The sequence below is a fragment of the Phocoena phocoena genome, chromosome 8 (genome assembly GCF_963924675.1).
Source record: "Phocoena phocoena chromosome 8, mPhoPho1.1, whole genome shotgun sequence".
Classification (NCBI taxonomy): Eukaryota; Metazoa; Chordata; class Mammalia; order Artiodactyla; family Phocoenidae; genus Phocoena; species Phocoena phocoena.
The window spans coordinates 53,992,635-54,008,893 of record NC_089226.1 but is presented as its reverse complement, the minus strand read 5'-3'; the positions used below and the strand labels follow the sequence as shown (position 1 = coordinate 54,008,893).

Genomic DNA, 16,259 nt, shown 5'->3' with positions numbered 1-16,259 from the left:
CTAAAGATGCAGACGTAGAGAATGGACTTGAGGACACGGGGAGGGGGAAGGGTAAGCTGGGACGAAGTGAGAGAGTGGCATGGACATATATACACTACCAAATGTAAAACAGATAGCTAGTGGGAAGCAGCCATATAGCACGGGGAGATCAGCTCGGTGCTTTGTGACCACCTAGAGGGGTGGGATAGGGAGGGTGGGAGGGAGACGCAAGAGGAAGGAGATATGGGGATATATGTATATGTATAGCTGATTCACTTTGTTATAAAGCAGAAACTAACACACCATTGTAAAGCAATTATACTCCAATAAAGATGTTAAAAAAAAAAAGGAATTATTCCTAAGACACCTGTGTTCGTGATCATGTCTTTACACAAGCTTTGCAAACAAGGATAAAGTCCAATTTAGGCTGCGTATTGAACACCAATTCTCCATTCAATGGGGAAAGGTAATTCAAAGTATTCCAAAGGCACAAATGCTGCACTGGATCTCATTTTTACCAAAGGCCTCAACCATCTTTCCTGATCACTACCAGAACTGTTAATACACAAGATGATGAGCTGATTTGAGCTTCACTTTGTTTCAGCAACGTGGTGTGGTGGGGAAAGTGACTCAGAGTGAAAAAAAATGTTGATGGAGATGCTACCACTTCTTAGCCATGTGTCCCTGGGCAGGATTACTTAGAAATTTTCTGGGCTTAAGCTTCTTTATTAGTTGATTTCTCTTCATGTGTTTGGTTGCTCTGTCTCCTGCCCCCCTCTCCAGAATGCAAGCTCGCCAGGGTACAGACTTCCTACCTCTTTATCCCCTCTGCCTTGTTCAGTAAGTATTCACTGAGTAAAATACTATATAAATTGGCAAAATGGGGATGATGATGCCTTTCTCACAGGGTTTTTGTGTGAATTTAAACAGTGGATACTGTCCAGATGAGATACTAGAAGCAACCACGCTTACTACCTACCAGTACTGTGCTAGGTGATTCAACTATGTTCTCATCTAATCCTCACCATGAAAGGGCCTCTAAATCATAAAGCGCTTATAAACAGAGGGTGCCGATATAATCATTCTGTGAAGTTTACATGTGTAAATTCTGTGGTGAACCAAACACCAAAATTAAGAACACATTCAATCATGTGTTTATCATTCATTCAATCATTCGTCAAAGTTCATCCGGCAGCTGCTGCGGGCAGGCCTATGCTGAGTCCTGGGAATGTGGGATAAGACACGTTTGCTACGCTCATGGAACTTACCATCTCGCAGAGGATCTGGCCAGAAAGGCGGGTGAGGGCCACATCACAAAGCACCCTAAATACCATACTGAGTTTGGACTTCATTCTGGGGGATGGGTAAAACCAAAGGCCCATCCCTGCAGAGCTCAAGGAGGCACAATGTCCCCCATGGCCTCGCCTCTAGGATGGCCATTGTAATGTGAGAGACGAGAATTCAATGAATCACATCTATCATCATTAATATGGTTAAGGGGCGATGTTTTGACTCTCAAGGCCACCACTATGAAAGAAATGATGTGAATATAGGATTTGTGAATCCTCTGCCCCTCTAAGAGTAGAGGTGTTGAAGGCTGGAGTTCAGGGGAAGAAGAAAAGCATTCAGAGACATGGGTAACCCCCTGCTACATGACCAAGGTCAGGGTCAGGGCCCTGAACAGGAATGAACGGTGTACACGTCACAGTGGAACCTCCTCCCTCCATCTAAGCTGTGCCCTTATTCTCCCCACATTTACCGACAGAACAGTCGTGTCCAGTCCAGTTTGGGTCACAGCTGCAAAGCCCGGTGTCTGGGAGGAAGGTGCCGTGGCCCGAACACTGGTCCAAGCACGTGGCCCTGGGCGTCTCACAGTTGGTGCCTCCCCAGCCCACAGAGCAGTGGCACTCGGCTCTCACGCAGACCCCCCGGCCCGAACACGTGGGGTCCATGCAGTCCACTGCAACACAGAGGAGAGATAACAGAGGTAAGTATCGGACTAGCAAGGGTGAGGCTTCTTTAAGCAAACTGCTATGCTTTGTAGTGGAGGAGCTTCACATGCTCAGGGAGAAGGACCCAGATTTCCATGGAGAGGTCACTTGGTAAGGTGAAGAGAATAACTCTAGCAACGGTAGACCTGGTTTCCCGCCCCTACCCGGTGGTTGAATGTTTAACCTCTCAAGTCTCAGCAACCTCACCTGTAAAACGTGCATACATATTTGTACCTCTTGACTTGAGGGGTGCACATAGTAAGACGTATGTATACAGCAGCCAGTGCCTATCCTAGATGTCTGTAACAACTGCAACAATGGAGGACAAGACTATTTCGTTCGTGTCTGTATCTCCAATCCCCTAGCACGTGGGAGGTGCTCGAAACATCACTGGAGAACAAACTATTAGTATTTACCACTGCATAAGTGCAGTTTTATTTCTGCGAATGTGGGATTAAAATAAAGATCCTTAATTTAAATGAGAACTTATTTTGCATTCAAATTCCCTTAGGTTTTACCATCTTCACAAAACTCTGGAGAATGATACAAACTTTCACACCTCATTTTCCAGACACACATTTGTCTGGAAATGTTTCCAGGCAAACATTTCAATGACTATTCAAAACTATATATGATGGCTGTGTTCAGCTTCTCCTCAAGCTGGGGGTGAACTACAAAGCTGTAGCTCACAGCCAAGCAAACCCCCGAGCAGGGCTCTTAGGGCCCAAGGTCAAGGTGGTCTCAAGAGACCTCCCAGAAAGAGGGAGGAGAATAATATTGTGGGTTACCTGCTCTCCGCTTACACAGTAGGAAGTATCTTATATACTTCACCAGGTTGTTTTCTCAATAACCCAGTGAGGTACAGAGGAGAAAACTGAGGCTCAGAGAGGTAAATACTTTATATGGGATCACAGAGCTAAACCCTGCCAGAGAGGACTCTGAAGACAGGTCTCTCTGATTGTGAATCCAGTGATATTCCTGTTCCTGGGGCTGATTTTCCTAAGTCAAAGCTTTAGTTACGGGGTTACACAAAGTTCCCAGAGACCTCTAATCTTCCGCAAAGTACTTCACAGAAAGAAAAAGAAGAAGAAGAAGAAGGGCATTGAGGGCTAACTTAGCAATGTGGCTCCAGTGCACGCAAAGTGCGAAAGGCAGCAGAGAGGAGACAGAATCAGCAAAGGGCTTTGTCCGTGTTCTCTACTCAACCAAAGAGTTGCTAGGTCATTGTAGGAAGGGAGAGGACTCTATCCGTCTTGCAAGTGGAAGGGGAGAGTGGAGTCCCGATGGGGCCCAACATGCAGCTGTTGTTAAAAGTGTTGATGGAGCTGCTATGAATGCAGTCAGGTTCCTCCTTGTAGGGGCTCAGGAGGAAGCCGTATGCTGCTGAGGAAAGAATTTAGCATTTGACTCTCTGAGGTCCTAAGTTCAAGGGTCACAGGACAAGCTGTAATGGTTCCATGGCCACGGTCAAGTCCCGTACCTGCTCTGAGCTTCCATCTATAAAGCCGGTCTGGTCAAATTACCTACCTCTCAGGTGGCTATGAGGACCAAACGACACTGATGATTTGAAAGGACAGTATAAGCTGTAAATTGTGCAAAGAAGTTATCTGTCCATTTTATCAGGACATTCAGTAGCATGACTTGGGCAGACTGTGGTCAGAGCTCATTTATAATTCAGACGTGATTTTACTTTATTTATCAATTAAATTTTATAGCCCAGTATATTTGACTTTTGCACAAAAGAGTGGGAAACTCAGCCTGGGTATATTAGAATCACAGACACAAATGGGCAGAGACTTTACAAAGAGCATCATTCTGGGAACAGGCTGTTCATTTTGAGGATCACCTCATTAAGAAAGCCCTTTCACTATGTGGGTTTTTAAAGGAGCTCAACGTAATTACTTCAATGATAAATAGGAAGACCAAAGGCCAGGAGCAACCATTTGATAAAAACATAATAACAAAAACAACAGTAACAATGATATTAGTGTTAATTTAGTTCCTCTTCTATGCCATATCTTGCTATTAAACCTTTTGTATGCATTATCTCATTTAACCCTAACAACAACCCCTTGAGGTAGATTACCATTACTATCCTCATTTTACAGATAGGAAACTGAAGCACAGAGGTTAAATAACTTGCCCAAGATCACACAGTGGTAAGTGGAGGACTTTAAATTTGAAGCACTCTTCTCTGGTATAGATCTCTTGCTATCTCTTCTACAACCTTACTGGTTCCAAAATACATGCGTACGTGTATACAGACATGGCACAGAGAACGGTTAAAAACAGAAATCAAAAGAAAACAGCATAGCGAAAGAAACAGGGCAAAGTGGAAAATTAAGAAAGCCAAATGAAGGCAAAGAATCTCTTTTCTTGCAGTCTCTGGACACCACTTAATAATGGTTTAAACATGACCTGTTGGAGTTCCTGGTAATTAAACATGATAAAAATAATAATAGTGATAAATTTTCATGACCTGCCTCAGATCTCAGGACCTCAGAAGGATTATTCTGGCCCATTAGCCTACTATGATAATTCCCTAGATCCAGAGAGTTTTCCAATTTGACAGGAAACGACTCAGCAGTTCCTATCCCGAGGCCTATAAAGGTATTTCCCGTTCAGTGAGTGCCTGGACCCCAGCTTGGGGTTGAAGCTATCTTTCAGTCGCCCTCGAGGTTGAATCTATAAATCTCTACTGTGGGGCTTCCCTGGTGGTGCAGTGGTTGAGAGTCTGTCTGCCCATGCAGGGGACACGGGTTCATGCCCCGGTCTGGGAAGATCCCACATGCCGCACAGCGGCTGGGCCCGTGAGCCATGGCTGCTGAGCCTGCGCGTCTGGAGCCTGTGCTCCGCAACGGGAGAGGCCACAACAGTGAGAGGCCCGCGTACCGCAAAAAAAAAAAAAAAATCGGCACTGTTAGCGGAGCAAGCTGGAGGGTGGCAAGTTTAGCAAGAGGCCCTCGGCATCACAGTACTTGTTCCTCAGACACAGTAAGTCTGACAGGGACCCAGGAACGAGCAAAGTGAATCCGATGCTCTCAGAACCTGGTCCAGGCAGGGAAGAAAGAGCAGAAAGAACTGATGAGAGGCTACCTCCAGGCACTTCATCATCAATTAACCGTCACTTCGGAAGGTCAACTTGACAAAGCAAGTGTGGGGTGCAAAGGGAGTTTTAAAGAGGACTGCACCTTGGGGTGGTCTAGCAAACCTTGGCTGAACTGGCTGAGATTCCTGCCAGAATGCTGTCCCCGCTGTTCCCAAACCTAGGGCCATTACCTGTGCCACAGTGACCCTCTGCCCAAGAGGTCCCACACAGACTGTGCATCTGCCTTCCCCTTCTGGGGCCTCTGGGGAGACTGGAACCCTAGGGTGCGATTAAAATGGTCTCTTTCCCTCACACTGGGTTAGTTTCCCTAACAGTATTTATTTTGCAGGGAGCTGTGTATAACGTGGGAAGATCGGCGGGCCGGGGGTCGGGGAGCTGAAGGAATACAGGGGAAGCTGGCAGGGAGGTGGGCTCAACTTTGGGTAGAAGACTGCCTAACTTAGTTTCTTCTCAGAAGAGGTGCCAAGCAGTTACTTTTTTTTTTTTTTTTCCTGTGCAGACCCTGCCGTTCAAGCCAAAATTTCTGGCAGACGCTTGGCCCATTAATGAAATGATGGGGCCTGCGTGGCAAGGCTGCAAACACATCTCTTTTCCCCAAATGTTCCACGCTTCAGTGACCACACAAGCTATCGGACTCGCTTCAGGACCCACAACACAGCGGCTCACTTTTCACTGCAAAGGCTTAGGTGGGCCCCTCTGCCCCTCCCCCAGCTCCCTCTAAGCGTCCTGCCGGAGGCGTGCCTCAGGCTTTAAAAAACAGGGGGCAGTTTTGATTTGCATTTCTCTAATGATTAATGATGTTGAGCATTCCTTCATGTGTTTGTTGGCAATCTGTATATCTTCTTTGGAGAAGTGTCTATTTAGGTCTTCTGCCCATTTTTGGATTGGGTTGTTTGTTTTTTTGTTATTAAGCTGCATGAGCTGCTTATAAATTTTGGAGATTAATCCTTTGTCAGTTGCTTCATTTGCAAATATTTTCTCCCATTCTGAGGGTTGTCTTTTGGTCTTGTTTACGGTTTCCTTTGCTGTGCAAAAAGCTTTTAAGTTTCATTAGGACCCATTTGTTTATATTTGTTTTTATTTCCATTTCTCTAGGAGGTGGGTCAGAAAGGATCTTGCTGTGATTTATGTCATAGAGCGTTCTGCCTATGTTTTCCTCTAAGAGTTTGACAGTGTTTGGCCTTACATTTAGGTCTTTAATCCATTTTGAGTTTTATTTTTGTGTATGGTGTTAGGGAATGTTCTAATTTCATACTTTTACATGAAGCTGTCCAGTTTTCCCAGCACCACTTATTGAAGAGGTTGTCTTTTCTCCACTGTATATTCTTGCCTCCTTTATCAAAGATGAGATATCATCTCACACCGGTCAGAATGGCCATCATCAAAAAATCTAGAAACAATAAATGCTGGGGAGGGTGTGGAGAAAAGGGAACTCTCTTGCACTGTTGGTGGGAATGTGAATTGGTACAGCCACTATGGAGAACAGTATGGAGTTTCCTTAAAAAACTCAAAATAGAACTACCATACGACCCAGCAATCCTACTACTGGGCATATACCCTGAGAAAACCATAATTCAAAAAGAGTCATGTACCAAAATGTTCATTGCAGCTCTATTTACAACAGCCAGAACATGGAAGCAACCTAAGTGTCCATCAACACATGAATGGATCAAGAAGATGTGGCACATATATACAATGGAATATTACTCAGCCATAAAAAGAAACGAAATTGGGTTATTTGTTGTGAGGTGGATGGACCTAGAGTCTGTCATACAGAGTGAAGTCAGAAAGAGAAAAAAAAAATACCGTATGCTAACACATATATATGGAATCTAAGAAAAAAAAAAAAGGTCATGAAAAACCTAGTGGTAAGACGGGAATAAAGACACAGACCTACTAGAGAATGGACTTGAGGATATGGGGAGGGGGAAGGGTAAGCTGTGACAAAGTGAGAGAGTGGCGTGGACATATATACACTACCAAAGGTAAAGTAGATAGCTAGTGGGAAGCAGCCACATAGCACAGGGAGATCGGCTCGGTGCTTTGTGACCACCTAGAGGGGTGGGATAGGGAGGGTGGGAGGGAGGGAGATGCAAGAGGGAAGAGATATGGGAACATATGTATATGTATAACTGATTCACTTTGTTATAAAGCAGAAACTAACACACTGTTGCAAAGCAATTATACTCCAATAAAAATGTTAAAAAAAAACAACAGGGGGCAATAAACTTCAGAAGAAGGAAGAGGGAGAGAGAGAAAAATGTAAGCTTGTTAGCTGGTGTTTTATAAACACAGTGAAACCTGTTAGAACAGAACTGAGAGGGAATGGAAGGGAGGAGAGGAGACAGGATGAAGGCCCAAGAAACCCCCACTATAAACACAAGGACTGTGCAAGGATGCTTCACCAGAGAAACAGAAATAATAAGAGGAATCATTACCAGATGGCCCTTCTCGGGAAAGAAAGCAGGAGTGAAAACATTTCTTTTCAAATAATAATGTAAATCAAATTGCTAAACAGGTTCTCTCTTTCTCTCTGTAAATGACCTTGCACTCCGGGGCACCGGCTGATCAGGAGGACAGCTTCCCCTCCTTGGCCCACATGGCATGGTGGGGCTGGGGAGTGGGACAGCCTCACTGCTTCAGGAGGAATCTCCTCTTTGTTTTTCTTTCCTTCAGAGAGTCTTCACCTCAAGTGACTAAATGAAAAGGGAAAGCAGAGGAAGGTCACCATTGTCAGGATGAGAAAGCCAAGTTCCTTTGTTCAGGGGCCGGGCTCCTTGCTGAGCTCAGACAGCCCGAAGTAATCCGCATCAAAGCTAATAGGTCTCAATCAGGACCTCCGGCCACACTCGGAGTTTAGAGACACCCCTTTCTCTGAGAGGTGATGGATGCTTTCCAGACACTAATCCCTTCCCATTCCCCACTCTTTTAAAATGGGCCCATTATATTCTCTCATTTTTTAGGGGAAATGATGCCTTGAGGAGGGGATACTCATTAAATCCCCAGTGAGTTAGAAGACTAGCTCTCCTTGGAGGCTCTTCCACCCGCTGGAGAAGGTGCCAGGGCCCTAGACGGTGGACAGTGGGAGGTAATGACTACTAACATCGTCCATCAGTTTCAAAGTCCATCCATTTCAAAAGACCCTGGATACAGTGAGTGGGGTGAAACAAGAAATGTGCTTCAACAGTCCCCAGAATGACGCTAATGCTCTAAGAGCTAACTTTTTTGGAGCATTTCCTATGTGTCAGACACTGAGCTACGTGCCTCACATGGGTCATTTACTCTAGTCCTCACAACGACCCTCTGAGGAAGGAACTCCCATTCTACACATGAGGGAACTGAGGCTAGTAAGTGGCAGAACGAGGACTCAAACCTACATCTGATTCCAGAGTGTGCACTCCCGATGGCTACTCTCTATTGCTTGTGAGAAGACCCCTCCTTTCATCGGGAAATCCCATGTGGTCAGGAGGAAAGAGTCCCATGTCTGAGGTGAGAAGATCTGGACTGAATTCCAGCCCTGCCATCAGTTAGCGCTGCCCTTCCCTGGGCCGCAGGTTCTTTGTGGGATAGAAGTATTTACTTATCTCACCTGGTTAGGTTTTCTCGGGAAGAACTGATGTCACCCTTAAGTCAGCAGTTCACTTCCTAGCCTCCATCTGCACAGGCATGTTTACTTTATGAAGGAGGGAGACACGTTTATGAGCACCTAAGAGCCACAAACATGAACATACACACACACACACACACACACAAACACACACAACACAGGAGTGAGACTGTGGAAGGCAGTGTATGGAGGTCTACAACAGACTCACACTTCAGAAATGGAGAGCAGAGGAACTTAAAGGGGAGGAGAGAGAGCTCAGGCTACGGAGCCAGAAAGCCTGGGCTCCAACCCGGCTCTGCCATCTACCAGCCATGGGACCTTGGGCAAGTCATTTGACTATAAAATGGAGATGGTTACCCTTCCCTGCTGGGGTTTGAAGCTAAATGACACCAGGCTTTTAGCACAGAGGCTTGCATGCAGGAAGTGCTCAATACACACACTTCTCTTCCCCTCGATGAGCAGGACCCTCGTTCGTCTGTCTTCTCCCTTTAGGTTAGTGACTGTTGCCGAAGGCGTCCTGGCTTGGGGGTGGGGGGTCACAGGGCCGCTGCTCCCTGGGTGCCCTCGCGGCCCTGCCTGCCGGCCTCTGTCTCACAGCGAGGTGCCGAGCTGCTTGCCCGCAGGGCTTACCTTCCTCGCAGCTCTCGCCCTTGTAGCCGGGGTCGCAGATGCAGGTGCCCACGATGCAGGTGCCGTGGTTACTGCAGGCCACGTCGATGCACTGGCTGGTGGGCACGTCACACTCGGCGCCCTTCCAGCCGCTGTGGCACAGGCACCTGCCCTTCATGTACTGGCCGTTCCCACTGCAGAGCACGGGGCAGGAGGCTGCAGAGACAGCATGGGAAGCCTGGCATGAGTCCACGCCCCACGCACCCCATCTGGCCTCTGTCCCCTTCTCTCCTGGGCTTCAGCTGCTTTGCCACAATTCCCACGTGTGTCCATCTGTTTGCTTCTCTTGCTTTATTTCATTCCAGTTAAAACACATCAGGAACCGTAGGTGAAGGTGTACAATGCAGGGCCTGGCGCAGTTGGTGCCCAACGAACGCTGCTTTTTCCCCGTCCCCCTCATGTTACTGGTGCTGCATGGTGGTCACCAGCATCCTTAGATAGGAGGCTTCAGTCTGGTCCTTGGGCTCACTGGAAAAGACAGCTGGGCCTCCTGCCCTCCCCGCATCCCTCCTCCAGCACCCTCCTCCTAGTAGCACTGCATTTTGCTTCCCCGTTCCTCACGTGCAGGGCCACTTACTATCATCTTTAACCCAGCCAATCTCAGCTTTCCTTGCCTTTCAGGTCTCCACTCAAGCCCCACACGCCGTTGCCCCCATAAGAGAATAATAGCTGAGCCCAACCTGGCTCTTTAAAGTATTGTCTTTCCATTTTGCCACTTAGCGTAAAGGGTTTTGTGATCGTCTGTACGAAGGACACTATATAGAAATAAATTACATTGCATTGTGCTGTAAGTACCTACCAGCCTTACTGAGATACAATAAGGCTGCTTTATACATGACTCTTAACTTTAAGTGCATATGGGATGAGACACTAATTCTCGTTAAAAGGCATGACTCTTCTCTCTGCACCACCTTCCCCCTGCTCCCACCTGGCTTTTTTTCTTTTTAAAACACTCAGCAGGTAATTGCTGTGCTTCCTCAAGGCCGCTGGCTCTGCTGTCTCACACTGGGTCTGTTTCACGTCAGGAAGAACAAGCAGAATCCCCATAGCAGCACCACGGCACGGTATTTGGAGGGCGCCGTTTCCTCGACCTGGAAAACCATCTCTGCCTTCCACCAATGAACGATTCAAGCATCTCGTCTTAGTTCCAGTGTCACCCCATCTGGGGAGCCTTTACTGGTCCTCATTCCATCCAAGCAAAGACCCTTTCATGCTGATAGATGTTCCCCGCATCTAACCTCGCTCTAGGCGTGCTTCACCTATCACTGACTGCTTTGTCATCGTCTATTTCCCTATCTGTCTCCCAGACTGAGAGGTCCTGGGCTTGGGTCTTGCTCCGTGTTGTAACCTCAGTGTCCAGCACAGAACCAAGCCCTAAAGGGCACTAAGCAAATGCCTGTTGCATGATGGAAGAGGTGGAGAAACCAGAGGAAAGGGCAATTTTAGTTTCCCCAAGAGGAGTGCCCAATTCTCAGGAGTTCAGATCTGCTTTGGCATTTTCCTTGTTAATTCTTCCAGGACAGAAATGAAGGCCAAAGGCACAGGCAGATCACAAGCAGGCTTTAAACTCTCCCTGTAGTGGTGACCATTAGCATCGTACGTGCCCGAACAGGAGGCCCCATTAGTGTCCTGTGTGGAGAAGGGCAGCCTCACCTCCCAGTCCCTCCCCTTGGTGGCCTCAGCCAAGACTCTGCCTCCACTGTTAGATGGTAGGAACTGGAGCAGCAACTCAGGCCCTTCCACGAGGTCAGAGACAAACCACACTCGCTAAAGACAAACGTCCAAGATGCTTGGCAAAAGGCTGATCGGTCCCCCAAGGGGAAATCTACTTTTTAAAAGAACCCCCATGGCCACTCCTCCTGTTCTCACAATGGACATGGGGTTCCCTGTGGCTGCCCTTACCTCCCCAGTCATGCACCCATGGATAACACGGCTGGGTCAGCCAGGGCTCTGCCTGCGGACCTCCCTCTCAGGGCTTCAGAGGACTGGCTCTTGGGAGCCCTTCTCACAGGAGGCAGGAGCTGGCCTGGATTTCTGCGCTTGCTCGGAGAAGTGGGACCTGAACTGCCCACGGGGCCGCAGGGTGGACCTTGTAAGCCCACAAGCGGGGTTCTCACCTCGACCGCAGTCAGGGCCCAGGAAGCCCAGGAAGCAATGGCAGGTCCCAGAGATGCAGTCGCCATTGCCGTAGCAGTTGCTGGGGCAGTTATCCACGGATTCTGTGGGAGAAAAGAGAAACAGAGTTGCACACGGAAGCTTCTTTACCCAAACAGAGGGCCTGGGAATCCAGCCTCAGGTTAACTAGGACCCACATATTTGAGTGCTTCTGGCCCAGTCAGTGAAAGGAATCAATAAAGTTAAAAATGATATATTTACTCTTACCGAGGTACATCTCAACCGACGTTAAGAGACCTGTTTGGGAAAATGTGTACCTAAACCAATTTTTTTATAAATCAACTTTGTATCCACAAATGCAGTAGAAATTTCAGCTACAAACATTGGGAGAAAATAGTTTAACCCATTAGTGGTTATCTTTGGAGGCTGGGTTATGGGGTGATTCTTGGGGTCTTCTTGACACTCTTCTATGTTTTACATTTTTCTCATAATGGGCTGATGCTCCATGAATTTGTTTTTTCATAAAGCTACTGGGGATTTGCAAATCTGTCTCTTCCCACTTCTGATTCTCCATCTATCAGTCCAGGCCCCAGCATCTCTCACCGGGGCTCACACGATGGCCTCATGGCTGGCCTCTCAGAGTCCTCTCCCCCTCTCCCCCTGATTCATTCACCACCCAGCAGCCTGAGCCATCTCTCTGAAACACTCTGATCCTGTCATTCTCTGACTTAAAACCCTTCAATGGCCCCCCATTTGCCGAAATGAAAAAATCCAAGCTCTTTCAAAATGCGTCAGTTTTCCTTCACATTCCCTTTGCTGTACCTGCATCCCCAGCATCGCCGACCAGTGCCCACCTTCTGCAGCGATGCTACTTTCTCTAATTCTTCCTAACATTGTACATTCGGTACCGTCTATGTGACATGCCAAGGAAATACAGGATTCATTTCAGAAAGACTTTAGTAAAAAATTAATCAATGTTCTGTAGCTCCAGTTAGTAAACCTGTTATCTAGGAAGTCTTTATTTGGAACAGCTCGTTTCTCAATAATGCTGGACATGGAATAAAGGAAGAAGCCACTACATCCTGAATGCCTTCTTTGTGCCACGTATTTCCACAAAGGTTATTTCGGTTCACTGTCACGAAATCTTCAAGCATGTATCAATATTCCTATTTTACAAACAACAAAGAAATGACAAGATGAGGAGGCTGATAGAGAGATGAAGTGACTTGCCGAAGGCCCTGGAGATACTAAGTCATGGACGCCACATCTGAACCCAGGCCTCTGGACTCCAACCCCTGGTCTTCTTCAATGATGCTATGCTATCTGGGCCTTAAAGGAACTAACTCTTCAGCAGAAGCCAGGGATGAACAAGGCAGATGTGTGGGCCAGTGAGGCCAGTCCTGAAGACAGCAAAGGACCAGTTGGAAGGTAGCGAATTCTAGGACTTTCAGAGCTTGAAGGGATTGAAGAGACCACCTAGTCTAATAGTCTCATTTAATAGAGAAGGAAACTGTGACCCATAGGGAGGGCAGTGACTCACCCAAGGTCTCCGAGAGAGTCAGCAGAGTCAAGTTAAAGCAGAGAAAAGGTTAGTGCGGTGGGGCAGAGCTAAAGATTCAACCTGTTGTCTTAGCTCCCAAGTGTAAGTCATGAAGCCAAGACTAAGACCTCTGTTAAATGAGATGTCACCATATGAGACATGAGTCGTATCTACAGGAAAGTTGTGGCTTAACTGGGAGGCCGGGATAACAGCTGTCACCCAGGCAGCAGCACGGGGCGTGGAAGCTCTGCCTAGAGGTAAGGAGACCTGGTTCTGGGGCCCATCCTTCTAGAATCATGCTGGGTGACCTAAAGTAACTTCCTTCCCCTCTCTGGGTCTCACCTTCCTCATATGTGAAATGAAGGTGATAGCAGAGATGATTCCCAGGACTGCTTCCTGTTCTAAAATTCTATAAGCATCTTGCAGAAAAGGTGTCCAGACAGGGCATCAAGCCTTAAATCCAGGAAATCACTTAGGGCAATGCAATGGCAGCTGATATGGGGTAAAACTAGCAGAGGGAAGGCTTCTTGGAGGAGGTGAGCTTGAAAAATGGCTTGAGTATGGATAGACGGGGGAAAGGTGGGGGGATTTTGAGGTGCTCACAGCATGGTGCATTTCCCAAAAAGGTCTCTTCCCAGTTGTCTGCCGTTATCAACTTGGAAAAGACTGAAAACATTTGGGAAAAGGGCTCAGATGTATGCTTCCTTTTGTGAGCGGGTGGAAAATTCCCCTCGCGCGCTGTCCCTCTGCTATCCTGAGCAGCATACGACAGTAACACAGAGTTAAGAACAAGAGGGCCTAGTCTAGCCTGTGTTCTCATTTCAGGGAGTCTGACGCTGTCTGGGACCTGGCAGAGCGAGGCTCATGAGCCAGGGCCCTGAGCATCTCTGCTCTCCATTGGTTTTGCCTGGGAGAATCCATATGCCTTTAAGTCCCTAAAGCCTCTATGTTAGGAGTGGCTTCCGAAACACTGTTTTTATAGAGAATAACTTCGGACGTTTCCTTCTGAATATTCTTTTAAAAATAAGAATTTTGAGTAAAGTTTAAGGCAAGATTATTTTCTCTTTAGGCTACTGGCTAATGGTACAAATGGAGGGTGGGTTCTACCTGCAGGCTTGCAGGAGGAGTACAGGACAGAGAGGCAGAAGGCCTGCTTCTAGCTCCTGTTCTGCTACTGAAGGGCTCTGGGACCTTGGCCACAGCACTCGATCTTCCTGCACCTGTTTCCTCAAATGTCACCTCCTCTGACAAGACTTCCTCATTTCTTAAACAGGCTAAGATATTCCTGGGACTTTTTCCATCACCCCTATTAAAGCACCAGATAGGCAACACTGTTGACTGCAAGGACAGGACATCCTTGAGGACAGAAACCGAGTATATTCACTTACACATTTGCCCTGCTGTCCAAAGAAGGGTCTCAGTAAACATTTGATGCTGTCCCTGAAAGAATTTGGCTAGATGTTCTCAGAGATCCCTCCCAGATCTAAAATTCTATGGTCTAGGCCTTCTCAAACCCACTGGTATAAAATATGTCTCCTCATACAAGTACCATAATTTCCAGCTGTGTTTTTTTTTCTTTTTTTTTCCTTTCTCTCTCTTTTTTTAATCTTTCTTTCTTTTTTCTTTTCCAGCTGTGTTTTTAATAGGATCAGTTGCAGGTTAAGTGTCACACGCTTTCTAGATTTTGATTTATGAAGTCTGTAAGACACAAACCTGTTAATTCAAAAAGTCTTCCTAGTGAAAAAGTCAGTCAAGTATATCTTCTGTGACTGAGTATCGTGTTGGTTGCTGAATCTGACAGAATAGAAGCCTGTTTGCTACAAAACTTGCCCCAGGCTGCTGGTGTCAGAAGGCAGAAGTTTTAGGAGATGTGGAATAATTTTACGACAGCAACATGGAAGTAGAGACATTTGGAGAATATATCTTTTTGATGAAATGTTTTTGTATATAGTTTTTCTTCCACTTGGAAGGATTTCAATACTTGGGGTCCACTTGGAATCCTACAAATAATGAGTCTCCATCGACCAGATATCTCTATGCTAAATGCTAGTACAGAAGTGACACTCACTAGCTTGGGAGAAGTGTGAACTTTATCGCATAAACATGTTATGTTTTCAGTTAGTGTCTGGTGAGTTTCTTCCCCCTATAGTTCCTTCCTGCTTTGCTCATGTTCACGCTGCAGCTGCCTTCATGTAGTACAAGGTGTACCTTAGATCTGCTCAGATCTGAATGAAAAATTCAGCTGCCTGTAAATAACTGATTTTCCTAATTGGGTGTATGGTATGGTAGAAAACAGGGGCCTTTCCCCCAGCTTTTGCTTTTCTATCACAACAGTGTGTTCTGCTAGGAAATCTGATTTTTAGGAACTTGTTTTTCCTTCCATCGATATTGGAATGCAGAATTTAAATGTTTCCTGAGCTCATTCTCTGGACATGTGTTCTGAGTGGGCGTGTTCTCTGGATGTTGACCAAAATATTGCTCGAAATACAAAGGGGCATCTGCAGAAGGAAGAAAAGACAACAACGGTCCTTCCTGGAGAGAACACAGGAGACGGGAAACTACAGAGGCCTTTGGTGAAGCCACAGCAGTGCCTCATTTTGTCTGCTCACCACGCTTCTCCAGAGACAAATCATTAGCGTCGCCATGTCAAGGTGAACGATGATCACAGTTGGGAAGTATGTCCTCCCGAGTCTAGGGCTGATGTCTGGGAAAGCCTGCCTTCATTTGCCACCTTCCGCTTTTCTTATTTGAAATCCCGGAGCCTCGTTTTTGCAGGAAACAAGGAGAGACCACAGAGGGAAATTCTGCCTGAAGGAGGACTACTGGGCAGTGTAATTGCCTACTGGACTCCAGTTTCACAGGGGCAGTTATACGAGAAGGGGAGAGGAGGCTTTTCTCCTTTATTAGCTCACTGTGGTGTGGGCACACCTGCTTCGTGCCCTGCTCTGAGCAGGCAAACCTTTGCAGTGATGGAGCCTGAGGTTGAATTCCAGCACCAAAGACAGAAGGAACCAGTTGTGAGTGAGGTCAGAGCCCACTAGCCGTCCTTGTCTCTCTTTTCTGCTCACCCAGCACTTATCCCCCCGCCTCCCCCAGCACCTCCTCCATGTATTGCTCGCCTGTGATGTGTCCCAGCTAATAAAAGCCTGCGCTAGCTACCTACAGCTCCTTCCTCTGCTTCTCTTGTCTCTCCTTAAGCTGTAACAGTGGATGTTGGAACTTTTTGGAGGCACTTGTTTATAGAGCCAA

At 46.8% G+C, this 16,259-nt stretch overlaps 1 protein-coding gene across 1 annotated transcript in view; it reads right to left on the bottom strand.

Moving 5' to 3' along the window:
- Positions 1-16,259, bottom strand: part of TENM4 (teneurin transmembrane protein 4) — a 385,687-nt gene that overhangs the window by 137,621 nt on the left and 231,807 nt on the right. Inside the window, exons 9-11 of the mRNA XM_065882183.1 lie at positions 11,473-11,574; positions 9,317-9,511; positions 1,739-1,939 (exon numbers count right to left, since the gene is read on the bottom strand). Coding sequence (XP_065738255.1) covers positions 1,739-1,939; positions 9,317-9,511; positions 11,473-11,574 — 498 coding nt within the window. The remainder of the gene's footprint in view (positions 1-1,738; positions 1,940-9,316; positions 9,512-11,472; positions 11,575-16,259) is intronic.